Source organism: Leguminivora glycinivorella, chromosome 8 (assembly GCF_023078275.1).
Source record: "Leguminivora glycinivorella isolate SPB_JAAS2020 chromosome 8, LegGlyc_1.1, whole genome shotgun sequence".
NCBI classification, from domain to species: Eukaryota; Metazoa; Arthropoda; class Insecta; order Lepidoptera; family Tortricidae; genus Leguminivora; species Leguminivora glycinivorella.
Window position 1 is genome coordinate 20,189,857 of NC_062978.1, and position 19,937 is coordinate 20,209,793.

The window sequence follows — 19,937 nt, forward strand, 5'->3', positions numbered from 1 at the left end:
AAGAGTAATATGTCGCCTTGCTACCATAGTACAAGCCTTCCTCAGTTTTTGGCAAAATAGATTCCCCAATGTCTATTTATTTTGGTACCGATAATAAATTTCCCGCTTATTAAGGCTTATGAGTATTACTATTTATCTAGATAAAAACCAGCCGTCTGCGCAAGACGTGCATCTTCCCATTTTCATATTTCCCGCCTGCGCAAGGTGTGTGAATAATATGATTGTTAAGACAGCTGAAAATTTTGCAGTCTGCGCAAGGCTTGCAATTTTCGTGACTCAATTTTCTGCCTGCGCAAGGCGATTAAATAGTTTATTTAGCCTGCTGAAAACCTGCCGCCTTCGCAAGGCGCGTGTTTACATATCCTGCGTCACAAGCAGATCAAGCAGATGTGGTATAATAGGTATAATACAATTAGCATGGTTCTAAAGCGGTTTTTGTCGGCCTACGCAAGGCGTTTTGAAACTTACGTGTAATGGAGGAAACAACACAATATGATAACGCCTCCTAAGCTTAGTACCAAGTGCTTACTTTGTTAATTACAAAGTCATTTTGACAGGGGTTATATATTTCTACTGCGGAATCACTTCCCAGTAATCATTAAATAGTCTCGAGAAGACTTGTCAAAGCGGACCCCAGGCCTTCACAGGCCGGGGCCAATGCCGGAATAACGCAAGGAGGATGATGATGAGTCTGGTGAAGACTAAAAAGATTATCACAGTTATTGCTGGCGACTTGATAAACGTGGTTTCTTTTTTTGTGGAAACTTTTTCCACTATATAGTTATCTACTACATATTTTATCTTTGTCGTTAACGACGTTTGAAACACCTAGCTCACGCTGACGCGGAGTGAGTTGACACGATAATATTCAAAATTAACCACGGTTTTATCAGCCTACTTATTTAGGTTTTAAAGTGGGATTTGAGGTCATTTAATCATTTAAGTAAACCTGTTGATAGTGTTGATGCATATCAAGGCCGCAGTATTCTTTGGTTCAGGATATTAACCGTTTCCCAAACATCTTAAATGGGTTATTTATTCTATTATTTTAATCAAATAGTTATCTAGCCCGCTGGCCGCTCCGGCGCCACATGGGGCCAATAATCTAAAGATCAGATTGGTTTGGACTGTTTTAGGTCATTAATTTGTTCAGTTAAGCCCACGTGGGCTGAACACATTTTAAGGAATTGGCTATGTGGATGAAATAGCAAACATTTTTGCATAGTTTTTCGCTATGTAAGAATGCAGTTGTGATATGTTATTACATATTTTGAGGCTCCAGGACCAACCTGAACCAATGTTACAAAGAACCATTACATTAAAATGTGTTCACATCCTCATAAAGTAGCACGGGGTGACTCGTCTACTCATTATTTAGTCCGAATGAAACAATACGTATTTAAATTATGAGTTTTAGGTTAAGATTACCGCCATAACACGTTTTTAAAAATAAAAGAGGGAAAAAGGACACCTACGTAAGAAGTGATGAAATGTACGGGTTAATAAACCCAACTACAAACTTAAAACGCTGTCATATTACAGCTTTTAATCTGTTTTTTAAATAAAGTAACCTCTATGGTTAATAAATATATCACATTCATGGGGTATTCGGAAAACTATTTCTCATACCTAATCATTGTTTTTGGTAACAATATTTTGCAAGATAAGTACTTGATGTGGTTTCAAAATGATTTTAATACTCATATAAAGATGGACCGTCAAAACAATTTTAAAGCTATGCCGAATAAGCCCATGACCCATGGGGTTTGATGAGTGTCTCAAAATTTTGTTTGGACCTCAGATCTCGGAACTACAGATCTAGGTACCTTAACCTCAATATCATATTCTTCATTACAAAACCAGAAGGCTACGTCATGCCATATAATGGAATGATTATATATCTTTATGCTTCCAACGAAAATCACAGGTCTTAGCCGCATACATACGTATCCTTAAGGAGAAAAATATTTGATTGTAACATCTTGCGCTTTCATAAGCTGGTTACCCAAAACAAAAAGGCATTTATATACGAAGAAAATTCTATCATCAGCATTGGCTTAACATGTGTACAAATTACAAATAAAACGCTTCGCACATGTGCGTCTAGCCGCCTAGGCGTTGTTAGCCTATGCCAATCCTTGGCTTAACAGAAAGTACATACATATTGGGTAAATAACTAACAAAAAATATTAGGGAACTGGGAGAGAACTCTCCAGACAAAAAGTCTAAGGTTAAGTTGTAGCCTGTTAACCAAGGCAATTAAAAGTTGAACTATTGTAGTACCACTACTACCAATTGCACAGGAGGTACTTTGTTTAGGACTGTATTCATAAATGGATTCAATGACCTTAATACGTATACTCATAATGTATAACGAATGACTAAGTTATACTTTTACAAAGCCTCAATAGTCTTGTTACTTGATATACTTACACTTCCTTCCTGGATGATAGATTCGTTTACCAAAAGAGTATCTTATGCTTAGGAGTTTTCAATGATGAAAAATTCACAAGTGTGCTTATCCTCAATTTATGATAATAAGACTTTTTAGAGTGATTAGTTTTTTTTTTTTTTTTTTTTTTTTTTTTTTTTTTTTTTTTTTTTTTTTTTTTTTTTAGCACTTACCAAACGTGCCCAGATTATTATTTCCGTTAATAAAATTGGAACCACGTTACACATGGGTTCAGTATGGGTTATACCCAAGAGGCCAAGAATATTTCCGGCATACTAGAATGCTCGGGAAAATTACTAAAATTAGATTTCATAAAACGAATTAAGTACATTACGAAAGAACCATGGTTGTCGGAACATTAGTCATACCATGGGTATTAAGGTTTTCAATAGCTGCGCACATTAGTGTTATACACTTTTAAAGTTGTAGCCGATTGAGCGAAATTTTTCTTCGCTACCAAATTTTGCCATGTCATAGCCATAAGGCAGTAATCATAATATTCACTGTCTATTATGTAATGCTGTAATTGCCGGAAATAAATAGTGACTATTTGGATAAGGCATTAATGAATGGATCAGTTCCTTAACTGTTTTCTATAATATCATATGTAATAATATCATGTCATGCAAATCAATATATCAATATAATGTACCTATGTCATGTCGATTATTCTATGATACTGAAAAGAGATAAACGAGTTGTGAGGAATTTGACACACAATCCAAAACTTAAGTTTTTCGCTTATACCCTAAAAGTACCTAATGATACTGCAATAACCCTACTTACTGGCAATTGCAGAGTCGGGGTCAAAACATTAAAAACATACTAAGTGTATTAAATTGAATATTATAATGAAATAAACGTAAACATAAGTCATGACCTGACCTTGTTAGGGGGATGAAATAAAAAAGTAACAGGTTTTTCATAATTTATTTTAATATCATTATGGGTATATACATAATAAGTATATACATAAAATTTAAAAATGTTTCAAACTTTCCTTACCGACGAATAATAAGTTACAATAGAAAAATAGGTCACTGTGCACTTATCAATTCAGTCACTGCAGCTGCTGTCAGCTGCAATTCACATTCCTCCATATAGGTACACAAGGTATCTGATGTGTGAAGTGCACTTGAAGTTGTTATTTCCATTGGCGATTCAATTAATCACATTGGCGTTTCTTGACCACCAGGCGAATACAGACACGTCTCAATATATTAAATAGGCTTCAAATAACGGTACAGAAGCTTAATAGCAGCGTTTTACCTTACAATAAAACGCATATTAAGCGAAATACCTTATTTGAAGCCTATATTTTTAACTACGCCTGTGGCTACAACACTCAGTTGCAATAAACCAAGGCACATTTATTTTTCCATTTGAGGGTATTTGTTGTTCGCTGCTAGTAAACAACATTTTTAGACTATTCAGTTTCGAAAATACGTCTTTATTTCATTTCACATTTGAATTCATAAATGATGCAACCGTTTGGTAAGTGGTATATTGCAACTTCGGTTAAATTAATATTTTGAGAACCAATGATGAAACATCGTTGCCGTCCCTACGGCACGGGTCGCCTGGTGGAAGGGGAAACCTGAATCGTAAAACTGGAGTTGCAAGTTGTTTACAGGTGTTCAGCTGTAGGTACCTGCTGTGAACCGCTACGCATCTACAAGCAGTATCGCTGTCTCTCAATATATTAAATAGGCTTCAAATAAGGTATTTCGCTTAATATGCGTTTTATTGTAAGGTAAAACGCTGCTATTAAAAAGTGGCAACAATGTAGAAAGTGTTATCCCTTTCAAATCAATATGTGTGAGAAAACGAGACGACACTACGATGTTGACACTTTTTAATTTCTGCTCTTTTGTGATCAGTGTTTGGCAGCTTCCGATTTTATTTTTGTGTTAAGATTGATCAGACGCACGACAATTGTTTGCCAAACTGATTAATTAAATTGTCTAATACGAGTAAACTAAACATTTCCTTTTCCGGTGATTCTAATAATTCTAATTGGACTTTAATGGACAAAGAACTTGAATGGCCACAGCTGTGTAGGGACATTGTCTGTTTTACGAAATATCACCTCATTAACCCTTTACCGCATATATGGTTCCAAATTTGGAACGTAATGTTATTTTCCTCGTAAACCAATTAAAACGTCATTTGTTTTGCTCAACTTGTAATAGGTAGAAAGTACTCATATTAAGGAACGTTTTCTGTACTCGTTATAACTTCTATCTAGTCTGTGGTTCATGAAACATGTTCATTTCTACCGACGATTGGCAATTTTTAGTTGCAAGTGCGATTACACCGGTCAAATCTTACATGAAAATCGGCTAAAAAAACAAAGTGTGATGTAAAGCTGGATTTTTGGTATGTTATTTGGAGTCCTTGGGGGAATGTAAGACTATATTTTGCAAGCAAAAAAAAAGTGTGCTAACTTCGTAATTTAAAAAAAAAAGTAAAAAAATCGGACTTTTTTTGGTTTTTATTTTTTTATTAAAAAACTATGCGTTTTTGGTCAAAAGTTGCTTTGTAATGTTGAAAGCTCATTAAATTTCAAACAGTTTGACATCTTTTTTATCAATGTCCGTTAAATAGTTTTCGAAATATGAAGCGTGAAAAAAGGTTAATTTTGACGCATTTATAAAATGTAGCGTTTTGCCAATATTTTTAGACAAATATCTGCAAAATACTTCATGATATGATATATATTGCAATATAACATTGTATAAAATTTATTTTGCTTTAGTTTTAGTGCAAATAAAGGTCAGTAAGACGAATAGTTACTTTGGTAAAAAAAAAAATCTATAAATAGAGAAGCCAAGAGTCTGGTAGATTGGTTAAGGTATAGTTTACGCTAAAAGTTTTAGGTTGAAAGTGTTATCTATTCGATCTTACTTTCTTTGATATCCGTTTATCTGAAAAAATTGTCTAAGCTAACTTTGCATCGATTTGACTATTACTAATGAAGAAATAAAGTACAGTAAAATTTTGAAGTTTAGTAAATTAGAAAAATAAAACAGAATTAGTTACATTTTACTTTTTCCGTTTTGAGGGTCCTGGTTCTACATCTTGATGGCACAACTCCTGTAGTGATAGAAAGTCCACTTGAGTTGTATTTGACCACCAATTGCTGTGGAATAAACTACGGGAACGGAAAGCGCCCACGCCAATTATTAAAATACTGGAGAAGTGGTATTCCCAGCAGAAGAACGAAGTAAGATGGAAGTCAACTCTGTCCACAGCCAGCGGGCTAAACTGTGGCGTGAGACAAGGAGGCAGGATGTCTCCGGCTCTCTTCAGCGTGTACATGGATGGGCTGTCGCAGGCTTTGACCAGTACCGAGGTTGGCTGCTCCATCAATGGCCAAATGATAAATCACATCGCATATGCAGACGATATGGTCCTACTAGCACCATCTGTGGGAGCTATGCGTAAGTTACTTGCAGAATGCGAGAGATACGCCAGCCAGCATAACATGAGATATTGTACAATCCGGACAAGTCTGAATTTATGCTCATGGAGGCAGCACATATGCCCACACATCTACCACCTCTTTTGCTTGATGGAGTTCAATTGCGGAGAGTACACGAAGTCAAAATCTTGGCCACATCTTGTTGTCCAGTTTAAAAGACCAGGAGGACATAGAAAGGCAGAGGCGAGCCACCGCAGTAAGGGCGAACATGTTGGCTAGAAGATTCGCCAAATGTAGTGACAGCGTAAAAAGACAGCTGTTCCTCAGTTTTTGTACAAGCGTGTATACTGTCGAGTTATGGTCCGACTACACCTACGCGGCGGTGAGAGACCTGCGCGTGCAATACAACACATACTATGTACTGATATTTCGTTAAACGGAGAATACTATGATTCGGGCACGTCCACGACAACGCTCGTGAGATTGCATCGATGTTATTGACCCTCAGTGATATGCTTTAAAAACCAGTCCGTACAAGAACAATTACTTCGGAACAATCTGATTCAATTAATGAGGGTTTTCTACTCGTAAATATTTTTTTCCGCCAAGTGGCGATCCTGAGGTCTTTCTGACCGTAAACTTAACTTACTAAATAAATGTTGATTTGATATACGCAAATATGTGTCTGAGTAATACTTGAACAGCCCCCAAATAATAATAATTCGTTCTCCGCTACGCCTCCTGTAAATATATGTAAACCTAAACTATCCCATTTGGCCATTACCATCCACCGATTATTTCTGATCCAGTTATACTAGACTTATCATATAATCCTATTTTTTTAAATAACTGGCACTCTTTTGGTCTTAAATGAAAGCTAGTGAAATTTTCTACATTTTTATTTTACAATTTATGTAATAGCCTGAGTTGTTTTGCTGATATCTGTCTCAAAATATTAGCAAAACGAATATTTTCATAGAAAGGGGAAAAATGCTCTTTTTTGACGCTTCATATCTCAAAAAATATTTGACGGATATTGATAAAAAAGATGTCAAACTGTTTAGAATTTAATGCGCTTTCAACATTATAAAGCAACTTTTGATCAAAAATGCATAGTTTTTTAATAAAACGGCAAAAACCAAAAAAAAGTCTGATGCTTTTACTTTTTTTTTAAATTACGAAGTTAGCACACCATTTTTTTGCTTGCAAAATATAATCCTACATTCCCCCAAGGACCCCAAATAACATACCAAAAATGCAGCTTTACATCACACTTTGTTTTTTTATTTCTCTTTTTGACCAGTGTAGATCTACAATTTTGATATACGATTTTCGTGATTGTATTCAGTGTAATAAATATATTTTAAGTGGTAATTATTAAAACAATGGATGCCGCAAGATTTTGTGGTAAAACGCATAAGTATTTATATTTAAATTACTATGTATGATGTCGTTAAAGTATGTTCCTAAAATGGATCACTATGCGTTATAGGTAAAATAGATTGGACTAATGTGGAACTGTATGCATTAGTGGTTTTTTTGTGAGTTTGACAAATATGGAACTTCATGCAGTCAGTGTTTTGTACATATTTTATTTTACTTACAAAAAATATATGTATATTGCCACAAATGCGGGTTATTTTTGCCTCAACAAAGACCGCAATTGTTTCCAGATTTTTCACGTAAAATGATTTATTGACGACATTGTTATTCATCTAAAAAAATATTTTTATAGTGTCTTCAAGTGGTTTTGGTTTTCTTTTTCACGCGAAATAATTAAAAATAAAAAACTGTTTTGAAATTGTATTTTTTTTTGTCATCTTCATTCCCATACATATTACCGCATACTGTTCCAAATTAGACCAGGGACACGGCGTAGCCATTGATGCATATATGGTTCCTAATCTGGAACTGGTGGTTTTTTACTAATATTTCTAATTAGGTTGAATTTAGATTTTTTTCATAATTTTTACGTTATTACGTTTATGTTATTTTATCACATATATTTAATTCGTAGAGATTAAAAAATCCATGCGGTAAAGGGTTAACAATATCTGAGTTGTACACAATTGTGAAATTAACTAGAAATTTATTCTAATTGGTAAGTTATTAATATATCTACATTTAGGTAGGCACATATTGGAATTATTGACACAGCTGAGTCCAAACTATGAGCAATTAAAACTTTTCAGTAGTATCACCTCAGGTTCGTACATCGGCAGACTAATTAAAATGGCGCTGGCGTTTATCCTTATAGCTACAGTAGGTTATTGTCTGTATCGCTTCTTTACGCGAAATTTTAACTACTGGCGGGACCGAAACGTTGCAGGTCCTACGCCCATCCCTCTGTTCGGCAATATAAAAGAGTCTGTTCTTCGCCGGAAAATTATAGGAGCCGTCTATCAGAAAATATATTACGATTTTCCTCAGGAAAAAATTGTGGGAGTTTACAAAATGACTTCACCGTGCCTACTGATCCGAGACCCGGATATCGTGAAACAAGTGTTGGTCAAAGATTTCGACATTTTCGCGGATCGTGTATTATGGTCTGGTAAGGAAGCATTGGCCATGAATCTCCTCTCCGCACCTGCGAATACATGGCGTATATTGAGATATAAGTTTACACCACTCTTCACTTCTGCAAAATTGAAAAACATGTTCCCTCTGATTAATGAAACAAGTGATAAATTCATTAGATTTCTAGAAAAAGTAACTCAAACGCAACCTGAACAAGAGGTAAAGGCTCTCATGAGTAAGTTTACTATGATGAATATAGGAACTTGTGCGTTTGGGTTAGATTTGGACATGACCGAAAAATGTGAAGCAACAGAATTCTTGGAGAAAATTAATGAAATGATTTTTACTACACGATACACCGATGAAATTAACATGCTGTTTCCCGGTATATTCATTAAAATTGGAGTACCAATTTTCCCAACGGAAATTACAAAATTTTTCAAAAACCTCGTCACTCAAGTGATGACTGCAAGAAAAGGAACGCCAAGCGACAAAAATGATTTCATGGATTTGCTTTTGGAGATGAAACAACTTCATACAGTGCAGGGAAGGAAACGATCAGAAGAGGAGGACATCGAATCTTTAGAAATAACGGAAGATTTAATGGCCGCTCAAGCCTTTGTGTTTTACGCGGCAGGCTTCGATACTTCAGCCACACGTATGTCATATATGTTATATCAACTTGCATTGAATCCAGAAATTCAAGATAGATTAGTAAAAGAAATTCAAGAAGTTGTAGAACGACACGGTGGAAAAATCACGTATGATGCTTTAAATGACTTAACATATTTTGAAAGAGTTTTGAATGAGACTCTTCGCATAAATAGCCAAGGTGTATTGATTAATCGCGTCGCGGTTGCGGACTACAAAATTCCAGGAACCCATGTAACTCTCGAAAAGGGACAACAGGTGGTTATATCATTAAGTAGCTTACATAGCGATGAAAAGTATTGGACCGATCCGGCGAGATTTGATCCAGACAGGTTCACTCCAGATAACGTGGCCAAGAGACACCCGGCAGGATACCTTCCCTTTGGTATGGGGCCAAGGGGTTGTATCGGTGCCAGGTTCGCAAAAGTTCAGATGCAAGTGGCGATGATGAAGATTCTCCTAATGTTCAAGGTAGAAGCCACAGAAAACACGCGCAAAGAGTTTCACTACGACCCGTACAGAGCTTTGACATTTCCAGTGGGAGGAATCAAAATTAACTTTATTCCTAGGCAGTAGAGCATAGATTAAAGAATTTTAAGAGAAGACGCAAATATTCGCTGTAATAAAGTAGCTGCAGAGCTATCTAATTAAACCAACAGCCAACTGTTTCTCGATACAGTGAATTTTCCATTTTTCACTAAGTACCTACCTAACTATGTCTTACTTAGCTTGGTAATGTTGTTTACACCTAACTTAATTTAACAAATATACACACGAAATAAAACTATGGAAACGGATTAAATCGCGTATAATGAATTTAAAATTCATCCCGACGTTTTGAACTCTTTACAGCGTTCGTGGTCAACGGGTCACCCCGTCACCCGTTGACCACGAACACTGTAAAGAGTTCGAAACGTCGGGATGAATTTTAAATTCATTATACGCGATTTAATCCGTTTCCATAGTTTTATTTCACAAATATACACATTTAAATCACAATAAATGCCTTGTTAATTAGCTTTCAGAATCTTTTCGATATTAAAATTATTTAAGCAAAAATAAAGAAGTTGCAGATGGCGATGGCGGTAGTTTTATTTTACAATCTTGACTGCGGCTTTCTAATTTCTACTAACCAGGACTTACTGGCTGCGAGAAATTTCAACTAAACGGAATGCAATGTTTTTCATTAAGTATATAAGAATTATATATACTAATTTTAATTTCAATTGTGTATATGATTGTACATACCAGTTATTACTTTTTACTATTATTGTAATTTGTTATTAGATATTTTCTTCATTTTATTGTGATTATAATTCATAATTCATAATTCTTTATTTGCGATAGATATAGTGTTTACAGATCTTAGTCAAACATATAGTTTCATATATCTAGACTTAAATAAGTCATGCAAATTTTACATTTTTTAGCTTACTTGCTAATACTAACTACTTAACTAAAGCTACTTACTTACATTATTAAAATATTCGGTGGTACTATAAAAACATTTCTGGACTAGCCAACTAAATAGTTGTCCCCTAAATTTTTTCACTGGCAGATCTCTTAACGGCTCTGGTAAATGATTAAATATCTTAATACACATCGCATAACAATTTTTACCCTTCATTGCAGTGTGCATTTTTGGAAGGACAAGTTGATCTGGATAACGTGTGCTAATTTTTGTAACCTCTCTTTTCTTTTGAAATAATTCATTATGCTGTTTAACAAAAATACACACTTCATAAATGTACATTGAATGTACTGTTAGTAATTTTAAGCTAACAAAGTATTCTTTGCAGGATGTTGGTATGTTGATGTTGGCTATTGCTCTTACACATTGCTTTTGCGCTAGGAAAGCACGATGAATATGCACAGAATTTCCCCATATCAATATCCCGTATCGCAAGTTCGACGCTACCAAACCGTGATATGCTTTTAAGGCGGTTTTTGTATCCGCTATTCTCGTTAGTCGCCATAGGACATATGCAAACCGATTAATTTTAGAACAAATCTTGTCAACGTGCTGTTTCCAACTACAATGATCATCCAACACGAAACCAAGAAAAGTAGTACTCTCACATTCTTTTAAATTATGACCATTATATGAGACATTAAGATTAATTTTTTTCCCCCTTTGGTTGATAAGTTGCATATATTTAGTTTTGTCTAGGTTTACTTGCAAATTATTTGCTTTAAGCCATAGTATTATATCACTGATGGTATTATTAATTGAGTCATTGTAGTTCGAGTTATTATTGTCAGGTATGACCACCGATATATCATCAGCAAATAGTGTGCAATTATAATTGCTAATTAATGGCAAATCATTGACGTAAAGTAAGAAAAGAAGAGGCCCCAAAATTGTCCCTTGTGGAACTCCTACTGTGTGTCCTATTGTGTTTCGTTTCTGATTGGAATTTCTCTTCTATATTTTCGCAGTTGACACTTGTAATTTCAACCATTTGACGTCGATTACTGAGATAGCTTCTAAGAAATTTCTGAACTACACCTCTTAAACCATACACTTCACATTTTTTTAGAAGGAGGTCGTGAGAAACATGGTCAAAAGCTTGGCTCATGTCGAAAAAAATTGATACTGTTTTGTTTCCTTCATCTACATTATTAATTATATTGTTCACGACGTTAAAAGCAGCTAGTGTGGTGGATTTTCCTTTTTGGAAACCGTGCTGTTGGGTACTTAATACTTCGTATTTATTTACAAAACTCATTAATCTTTTGTGCATGGCTTTTTCTAAGACTTTGGCGAGGATTGGGATGAGTGTAATGGGTCTGTAATTTTCTACTTTTACTTTGTCCCCTTTCTTGTAGATAGGCTTGACGATAGATAATTTTAGTTTATCAGGGAAAGTGCCTTGCTCAAATGTCAAGTTTATCAGATAAGATAACACAGGGGCTATTAAATCACCTGTCAATTTCAGTACATCAGTTGGAATATCATCATACCCAACAGATCGGGTATTATTCAGATTTTTTATCAAGTCCGACACTTCCTTTGAGCTTGTGGGCGATAAAAACATATTTGCATAGTTACTATTAAGATGGTAGTTATATTGCAGAAAAAGAGAGTCAAATTCGTTATTATTAGTGTTAGTGTTGTTGATAAAGAAATTGTTAAACGCGTTTGCTATATTCTTGGGTCCCTCGATCAAAGTATCATTAACAATTATTTTATTCATATTATTCGTTCTATTATTTACTTTCCCCATATCCCTATTAATGATGTTCCAACTGGTTTTAGCCACATTTTTAGAACTACAGACAGATGTTTTATTATCTATTCGTCTGGATTCATTCATTCATTATTTATCTTTATTGCACAAAAGAAAAATATTACAGTACAAAAGGACGACTTATTGCTTTAAGGTATCTCTAACAGTATTACAATATTATATTCGAGGACTATATAACTCTGTGCCCCCGTATACCTACATTGGTTGAGGTGGCTCTGGCAGCATCAATCTTAGCCTTTCAGGATGCCTCCTTATTTGGCTGCACCTTACCGAGGCTTATATTCTTTTTATGTGTTTGTTACCTTGCTTATATCTCCGTCATTTCTTACCTTTTTAAATACCAGTGTTTCATGTGTTTTTATTGTATGTTCATACATTGCGATAGTGCCGCTGTAGTAGTGGAAACCCAGTTCTTAGAATGTGATCTATGAAGGGACTCGTCCAATCGTGGTGTATAATTATAATAAGTATAGGTGTAAGTAGATATAATATTATTTTATAGATATAATATACTTTTGTAGATATAATATACTTTTTTCCTATAAAATATGTAATAGTTTTAAGAAACAAATTATCATTGACTTAAAGTAAAATTAATAAACAACTAGCTTTTACCCGCTGCTTCGCCCGCGTACTAAAAGTATTTTTATTCAAACGTATACAAAAATTAAGATTTTCATTTGGATCCGTAGGTTTCTCTGTAGGTACATTTGTCTGCGATTATTTCGATTACACATAATACTATTGTTTTTAAAGAAATGCTTGCAATGATTGTAGAAATGTTACCACATCGACCTCAGCGTAGGTAGCAGGTATGAGTAGGTATGTATTCTATATACGCTGGGGAAACCTTTATAAACAACCCACATAGCCCGTATTTCGACACTAATGGTCGGTGGGTAAAAAGTACTTTCTTGCATTATCCCTTACAACAACGATCCCTTCCCACTGAGCCGCCTGCTTTTTGCACTGCGTTTTACACTGCCTGCATATCTCTCTAACGATACCCATATTATCCCTATCCCTATCCCTGGCCCTGTCGCTGTCCCTGTCCCTGTCCCTATCCCTATCCTTATCCCTAACCTTATTCCTGTCCCGGCCCGTCCCGTCTCGTCCCGTAGCGACTACATTATATAAGGAACCTACGTGCCAAATTTGGAATCTCTAGGACCAGCGGTTTCGGCTGTGCGTTGATATGTTAGTCAGCCAGTCAGTCAGTCAGTCAGTTTCTTCTTTTATATATTTAGATTTAGAATGTTCGGGAAGGTTCTTGTGTTTTCTGGAGTGTTCTGGAGCGTTCCAAAACGTGTGAAATTAGTGTTGTTCATGGGAATGTTCTGGAATGTTCTGAAAATTTCTGAAATGATCTGGAAGGGTCCAGAATGTGTGTGAATGTTTCGGTCGATGTGGAGTGTTCTGGAAAGTTCTGAAAACTTATGGAATAATGTAGAAATTTCATAAATGTGTAAAACTTAATTCAGTTTAACACATTTTGGAACGTTCTAGAACATTCTAGAAAATATTAGAATTTTCCAGAGCATTCTATATCCACTGAATTCAGTTTTGCACGTTTTGGAACGTTCTGGATCATTCTGGAAAGTATCGGAGCTTTCCGGAATATTCTATGTCAATTACATTCAGTTTTGCACGTTTTGGAACGTTCTGGATCATTCTAGAAGATATTGGAACTTTCCAGAACATTCTGTATCAACTACATTCAGTTTTGCACATTTTGGAGCGTTTTGGAGCGTTCTGGAAAGTATTGGAACTTTCCAGAACATTATATATCAACTACATTCAGTTTAACACATTTTGGAACGTTCTAGAATATTCTAGAAAATATTAGAATTTTCCAGAGCATTATATATCAAATACATTCAGTTTTACACATTTTGGAACGTTTTAGATCATTCTGGAAAATATCGGAGCTTTCCAGAACATTCTATATCAACTACATTCAGTTTTGCAGATTTTGGAACGTTCTGGATTATTCTAGAGAATATTAGAACTTTCCAGAAGTATCTAGAACTTTCTAGAACATTCCATATCGATTGAAACATTTGCACACATTCTGGACTTTTCTGGATCATTTCGGAAATTTTTAGAACTTTCCAGAAGTACAGATATATAAGTACAGATGCACTTACCCACATTTTTTATATTGCGTGACACATTTAAAATTATATTGCGTGATACAGAAGTAGAGATGTACAATACAGAAGAAGGACAGATATATATTTTTTTAACATTTTCGCCACCCACAGCCACCCACTTCCACCCACCGCGACCAAACTCCCTTACTTTCATCTAGAGACCAAGGGGTATTTACCACCCCAACAGGGGGTTGATTGGAATTGATAGTAATAGAGAAAACCCCGGACATACGTACATTAGCGTTAGCATTTTATATATGTATATAGATTAGAAACTGTTTGAAAAATAATAATTTTATAGTTAAAAATCAGGTTTCAGCATTGTATAAACTTATGTAATAGTTATTTGTTTTACAAGGGGGCAAAGTAGTTGTTTAACCGCACGTGCCAATATTGATACCTGAGCAAGCGAAAGATTCCAATATTGAACCGCGAGCGTAGCGAGTGTTTCAAAAAGTGGAATCTTGAGCGTTGCGAGGGTATCAAGGCACGAAGGTTAAACAAACTTTGCCACCGAGTGAAACACAAAAATTTTCACCACACCAACACGATCAAAATACTGACTATAAAAGATCAAAATAAATCAAATCCATCATTTATTCAATATTTATGATTCAAAATCATCATTTATAGGTAAAATCTAGCAGCCAGATTAAGACATAGAGTTAAAATTTGTATGAAATTACTTTGCCCCCTTGTGGATAAAATGCAATTTTGCTATCTGTTTTCCAATAACAAAGAAAGCCTTTACCAGTTGGTGTGGTGAAAAATAATTTATTTAATTCTTGTTTGCACGTAGGTATGTCTGAGTTTAATGCCTACAATCCCGCTAACCGCTCCTAAAATAGCTTATATTTTAGATAAGAATAAAATATGTTTAAGTTAGGGCACTCAAGGTCTATTAACACATCATGTATTTTCACATTATTGTTTGTATGACTGTTTGTTGCCTAAATAAATACAAAAAAAAAATTCATTATAATATATATCGGTTACCTAAACTATCATTATTGCATTATAATAATTATTATGTTCTGATACTACCAATGATAAATCAGATTAGGTACTTAGTATAAAATGTGATCAGGTAACTTTATTCATCTTGATCTGCAGATTTTATTCACATTGCATAGTGTAAAGAAAAACAGTAATATAAACGCCATAGTAAAGCCTAATACAATGAATATTAGTTCGAGTTCGTAGTATTCGGGCCAGCTCATGCCCGCGGAAGGGGCGCGAAGGTACCGCGCGCCGCGCAAGCGCAGCACACGCTCCGTCCACCACGCCGCTCGCTGCAGCGGTGTCATCGGCTCGTCGTACATTAAAGTTCGCAGTCGCATGACATTCTCCCGATAGCTGGTATGAAAAGACCGATTTGTTAGTCGTATATATTATAGTAGTTGATCAAGAATATTGTATGATTGTTTCTATAATAACTAAGTACAGTAATACAATTTTACGTCGTACTATACACCAGTCTGTAAAGACAATATGGTTGTAATAAATAATGTTAGAAAAAAACCTGCTTCAATATTTCTTTAGATCAAATTAGTCGCCCTAGTAAATTCTCGAACGTACCTAAGTATCGCACTATTTGTAAAATTTGATTTTTACATGTCTCGTGCTTACATGCCGGACTACATACCTTTTGTCATCAAGGATAGCAGTAATAGCATTCATGAGAGTTTCTTCTGTTAGATCACTGAGGAATATTCTCTTTCCAATTTTATAATCTTCATACTTCTGCGTATTGTAAAATTGGTCCATCATCATTGGGATGCCTAAAACAGGCACTCCTGCGTCGATCGCTTCGTCTGTGGACTGTTGACCTCCTTGTGTGATGAAAAGTTTAATCTTTGGATGTTCTGTAAATTACGTATACACAATTTTATAAAGAAAACAAACAAATGAAGAAATTGAATTAAGTAATTATTTATCAAAAATATTTTAATTGGATTGAAGTCAAGTAGAAATTATACAATACAACCTACTGTACATAAATAAATAAAAAATTATTCTATTATATTCTACATTGAAATGCCATATCTTATACTATTAAACGAGCAATTCTTGTATATTTATTTATTTATTTATTTATTTATTTATTTATATATACCGACGATCTCGGAAACCGCTCTAACGATTTCGCTGAAATTTGTTATGTGGGGGTTTTCGGGGTGAAAAATCGATATAGCGTAGCCTTAGATCCCGGAAAACGCGAATTTTCGAGTTTTCATGAGTTTTTCTTTCGCGTTTGTAAACGTAAAATATGGTCCTTAATTTCGCCGCGCGCGCATCGATTCCGCTTAGCTCAGTCGTACGAGGTCGGTCTAATGTACGCAGATAGATCGTAGGTGTCAGGGTTTCGAATCCCGGCCAGAAATTAAGTTTTTGTTTTTTGGCTTTTTTTTTGTTTTTGTATTTATAAGAGTTTTTTTTAATCTAAAGACGTGATATATTAAAATAGAACCGAGCGAAGCTCGGTCGCCCAGATATTACATTAGTTATTTCGACAGTGTGTCACTTTGTCGATGATTTACTTAAGCTAACCAAAGACACAATGCAACTCGTAACCATAGAGCTAATAATAACATTTGACATTTTAACACATATCAAGCTAAGAATATGGGCCAAATGGTCAAAACTGAGGTTAAAGAGTTTTAAGCCTGTGTCGAGAGATTGCAGTCTATGCACAGTGACTACACATTTTTCTTTGGCAGTAACTCTCTAGAAACTCGATCCTCTTTGAACTAACTTACTTAATAGATCAGACTGTGGAAACCATTTTGATATGCGGATATTCTCTGTTTTCCCCGGCAGCTCATCCTGGTCCCATTTCCACAAGATGTCGTATTGCAACTTTGAGAACACGTTTATCATAGCCTGTATCTTGTATGCTGACAGAACAGACAGGTTAACGTTTGTCCCAAAACTTAAGTAAATCACACCGTTTGTGGATGAATCGAGGTATTCCTTTAACTCCTAAAAATACATAAGCAAAAAAGATTATTTTTAATAGTTACATGATGATGATGATTGTGATATTCTGACACATTAGGTAATTACGTGAGAGCTTTCGGAGATGTAGCTGAGACAGGGAGTAAAGGAAATTTGTCATTATCTTACGTGAGATAGCACATCATTTTAAGAAGCTGTAAATATTTTGTGATTGCACTGATTGCATGATACAAACCTTAGTTAACCCTTTACCAGGTTTAAGATGCATACCACCAAGGTGAATGACAGCAGGCGGCATTGGGCGACAGCCCTCCCATAAGCGATGTATATTAATAAGAAATATGTCAATGTCATTTTCAATTATATTTAAAGCAGGGGTGTCGTCACCGAAAATCCGTTTGACAACTATGTTTTCAATCATTTCTCGTTTTGAATAACTATTTAACATTGAAAAAATACAGTACCAGTAGCCCATTTTTTCCCACAGTGAGAGACCATAAAAACGCGACGCGAGCATTTGTGGATACAAAAGGGGATGAATGGGAGCTCCCATGACATAATAGTTGTCTGCCACAGCGCAGAAGGAACTAACTGCTATTATTGGCACTTTAACTACGTGTGAAAATGCGAGAGCATATCTTGTGACGGCTTCCACTAATAATACATCAAAATCATTATTTTTATTTTCAATTATCTCTCTAACTTCTCCGAGTGCCATCTGGTTCTCGAATACAGTAAGAAATGTTTCACGCAGACTGTTTATATCTGTTGCGATACATTTTATATCACCGTAATTTAGATTTGACGTCATATTTCGATATATTTTGTATGATAAATCGTGCACATCAATTTCAGTAAAATTTTCTGGAGCATGATGTTGCGAAAATGAAGGATTTGGTGTTATTATAACGTTTTCATGGCCACGTCGCATTAGTTCGTGAGTCAAAGCGTTAAACACCACTTGATGACTTAATGATGGAGTTGGAAATACGCCCAATATCTTTGCTGCACGTATATTCAAAAACACTGAGACACAAATAAGGCTAATTCGATACATGGCTTTCAACTGGCCTTAGTAAAACTACTGTACTCTGTTAATCTTGCCACATGTTAATTTTAAAGGAAATATGACGTATTTACGTTTAGTTGCGCAAGTAAATGGTTCCGCACCTGTAAAAATATGATATTGATATTTTCTATTGACCTGATATTGTGAGTTTGCCAGCCGAGGTCAATTTTTTTCAAGTGCGGGCGGTCGGTTGTCGGTGAAAGTTAGACGGGTTGTTTCAGTTGTTTAGAGCCATTATCATGAATTTTAGACGTTTAGAATACAATACTAGATAAAATTTAGAGTGACATTGACAGTGTGTTTTATTCGCTACCGGGAAGCGTAAACGATTGGCAAGTTGTCTACGTATCCATGTAAGGATTTTCCATTTGGCTAAGGAACCCTAAACAATAAAAGTGAATAATAATGACAAATACATCTGTTACCGCCAAAAACGTGGCAACTTTACCACAAATTATTTAATAAAAACGTATTATTTAGGCAAAAGCCGATTTTTATTTATATTCGTCTGTAGCTATACAGGGTTTTACAAACCTTGACGTCAAGATTTCTTTTAGATTCCTCACATCATGGGCTATGAGAATATACCCCATGTATATAAGCCGATTTCTGTAGTGTTTGAATTATGAACTTCATTTTTTTTTCTTCAAAAAAATTTATTAAAAAAACTGTTGACTTTTTAATACTTTCTTTTTGCATCATCATCACTGCAATCGGTGCAAGTCGGAAAAAATACAAACTTCAAAGTTTTACGTTCAAAATTATATCACTTTTTTTCTTTTAAGCGCAGGTTGTAAAATTACCGAAAATCATTCGGATATAGGTGGTAGGTATTTTCTCATTTAAGTACAAAATGTAAGATTGTGTGTGATAAATTTTGAATTTGAGCGTTTGTAGTGATGATTTTACAAAAAGAAAGTGTAAAAAAACTTAACAGTTTTTTTTTAATTAATTTCTTCACTCAAGAATTCCTCATGAAAAAAATTCGTAACTCGAAAACTACAAAAAATCGGCTAATATTCATGGGATGAATTCTCATAGACCATATAATGAGGAATCTAAAAAAATACATGAAGGTTTGGACCACCCTCTACTGAGGACTCTACTTTTCTAACAAAATAAATGACACACTTGTGGCTTTCTTCTATCTTTACCAACAAGCAGGATTTAATTTATTATTCATTAATTTATTAGTCAGTGGCCGGACAAACATATTTTTTGCAATAAAAACAGTCAATACCTCCAAGTAAGAAGGTAAAGTTGTCGCAGAATATGTCATACTTTTTCATAATTTCTGTCCGTTGTTTGTCTTCTTATTAATTTAGTGTATACTTATTTGTATTTAGAGATTTAAAGATTATGAAGAAAATATTATATCAATACTAAAAATATGTGTATCTGCTTACCAGATTTAAGCGACCACATTTTCAGCGTCAAAAAAGATGTAGCCCGTCATAGTTAT

The 19,937-nt window shown here is 34.9% G+C and overlaps 2 protein-coding genes across 2 annotated transcripts; one reads left to right on the top strand and one right to left on the bottom strand.

Annotated features, from left to right (window-relative positions):
- The first annotated feature begins 8,066 nt into the window (after positions 1–8,066).
- On the top strand, positions 8,067–9,916 carry LOC125229059 (cytochrome P450 6B4-like). Its single transcript, XM_048133836.1, has one exon. It carries the CDS (start codon positions 8,109–8,111, stop codon positions 9,618–9,620), a length of 1,512 nt encoding a protein of 503 aa, XP_047989793.1. The 5' UTR covers positions 8,067–8,108; the 3' UTR covers positions 9,621–9,916.
- A 5,620-nt stretch (positions 9,917–15,536) lies between these two features.
- On the bottom strand, positions 15,537–18,476 carry LOC125228846 (UDP-glycosyltransferase UGT5-like). Its single transcript, XM_048133535.1, has 4 exons — positions 17,642–18,476; positions 17,208–17,430; positions 16,094–16,313; positions 15,537–15,804 (listed from the first exon to the last, which is right to left on the bottom strand). Exons 1-4 carry the CDS (start codon positions 18,461–18,463, stop codon positions 15,546–15,548), a joined length of 1,524 nt encoding a protein of 507 aa, XP_047989492.1. The 5' UTR covers positions 18,464–18,476; the 3' UTR covers positions 15,537–15,545.
- Positions 18,477–19,937: the final 1,461 nt, after the last annotated feature.

Coding starts and splice junctions, on each gene's coding strand:
- LOC125229059 (XM_048133836.1), top strand. CDS start 8,109: ATGGCGCTGGCGTTTATCCTTATAGCTACAGTAGGTTATTGTCTGTAT.
- LOC125228846 (XM_048133535.1), bottom strand. CDS start 18,463: ATGTATCGAATTAGCCTTATTTGTGTCTCAGTGTTTTTGAATATACGT. Junction 16,314..17,207: donor TCCACAGTCTGATCTATTAA/GTAAGTTAGTTC, acceptor CGTAATTTACAG/AACATCCAAAGATTAAACTT. Junction 15,805..16,093: donor GCTATCCTTGATGACAAAAG/GTATGTAGTCCG, acceptor TTTTCATACCAG/CTATCGGGAGAATGTCATGC.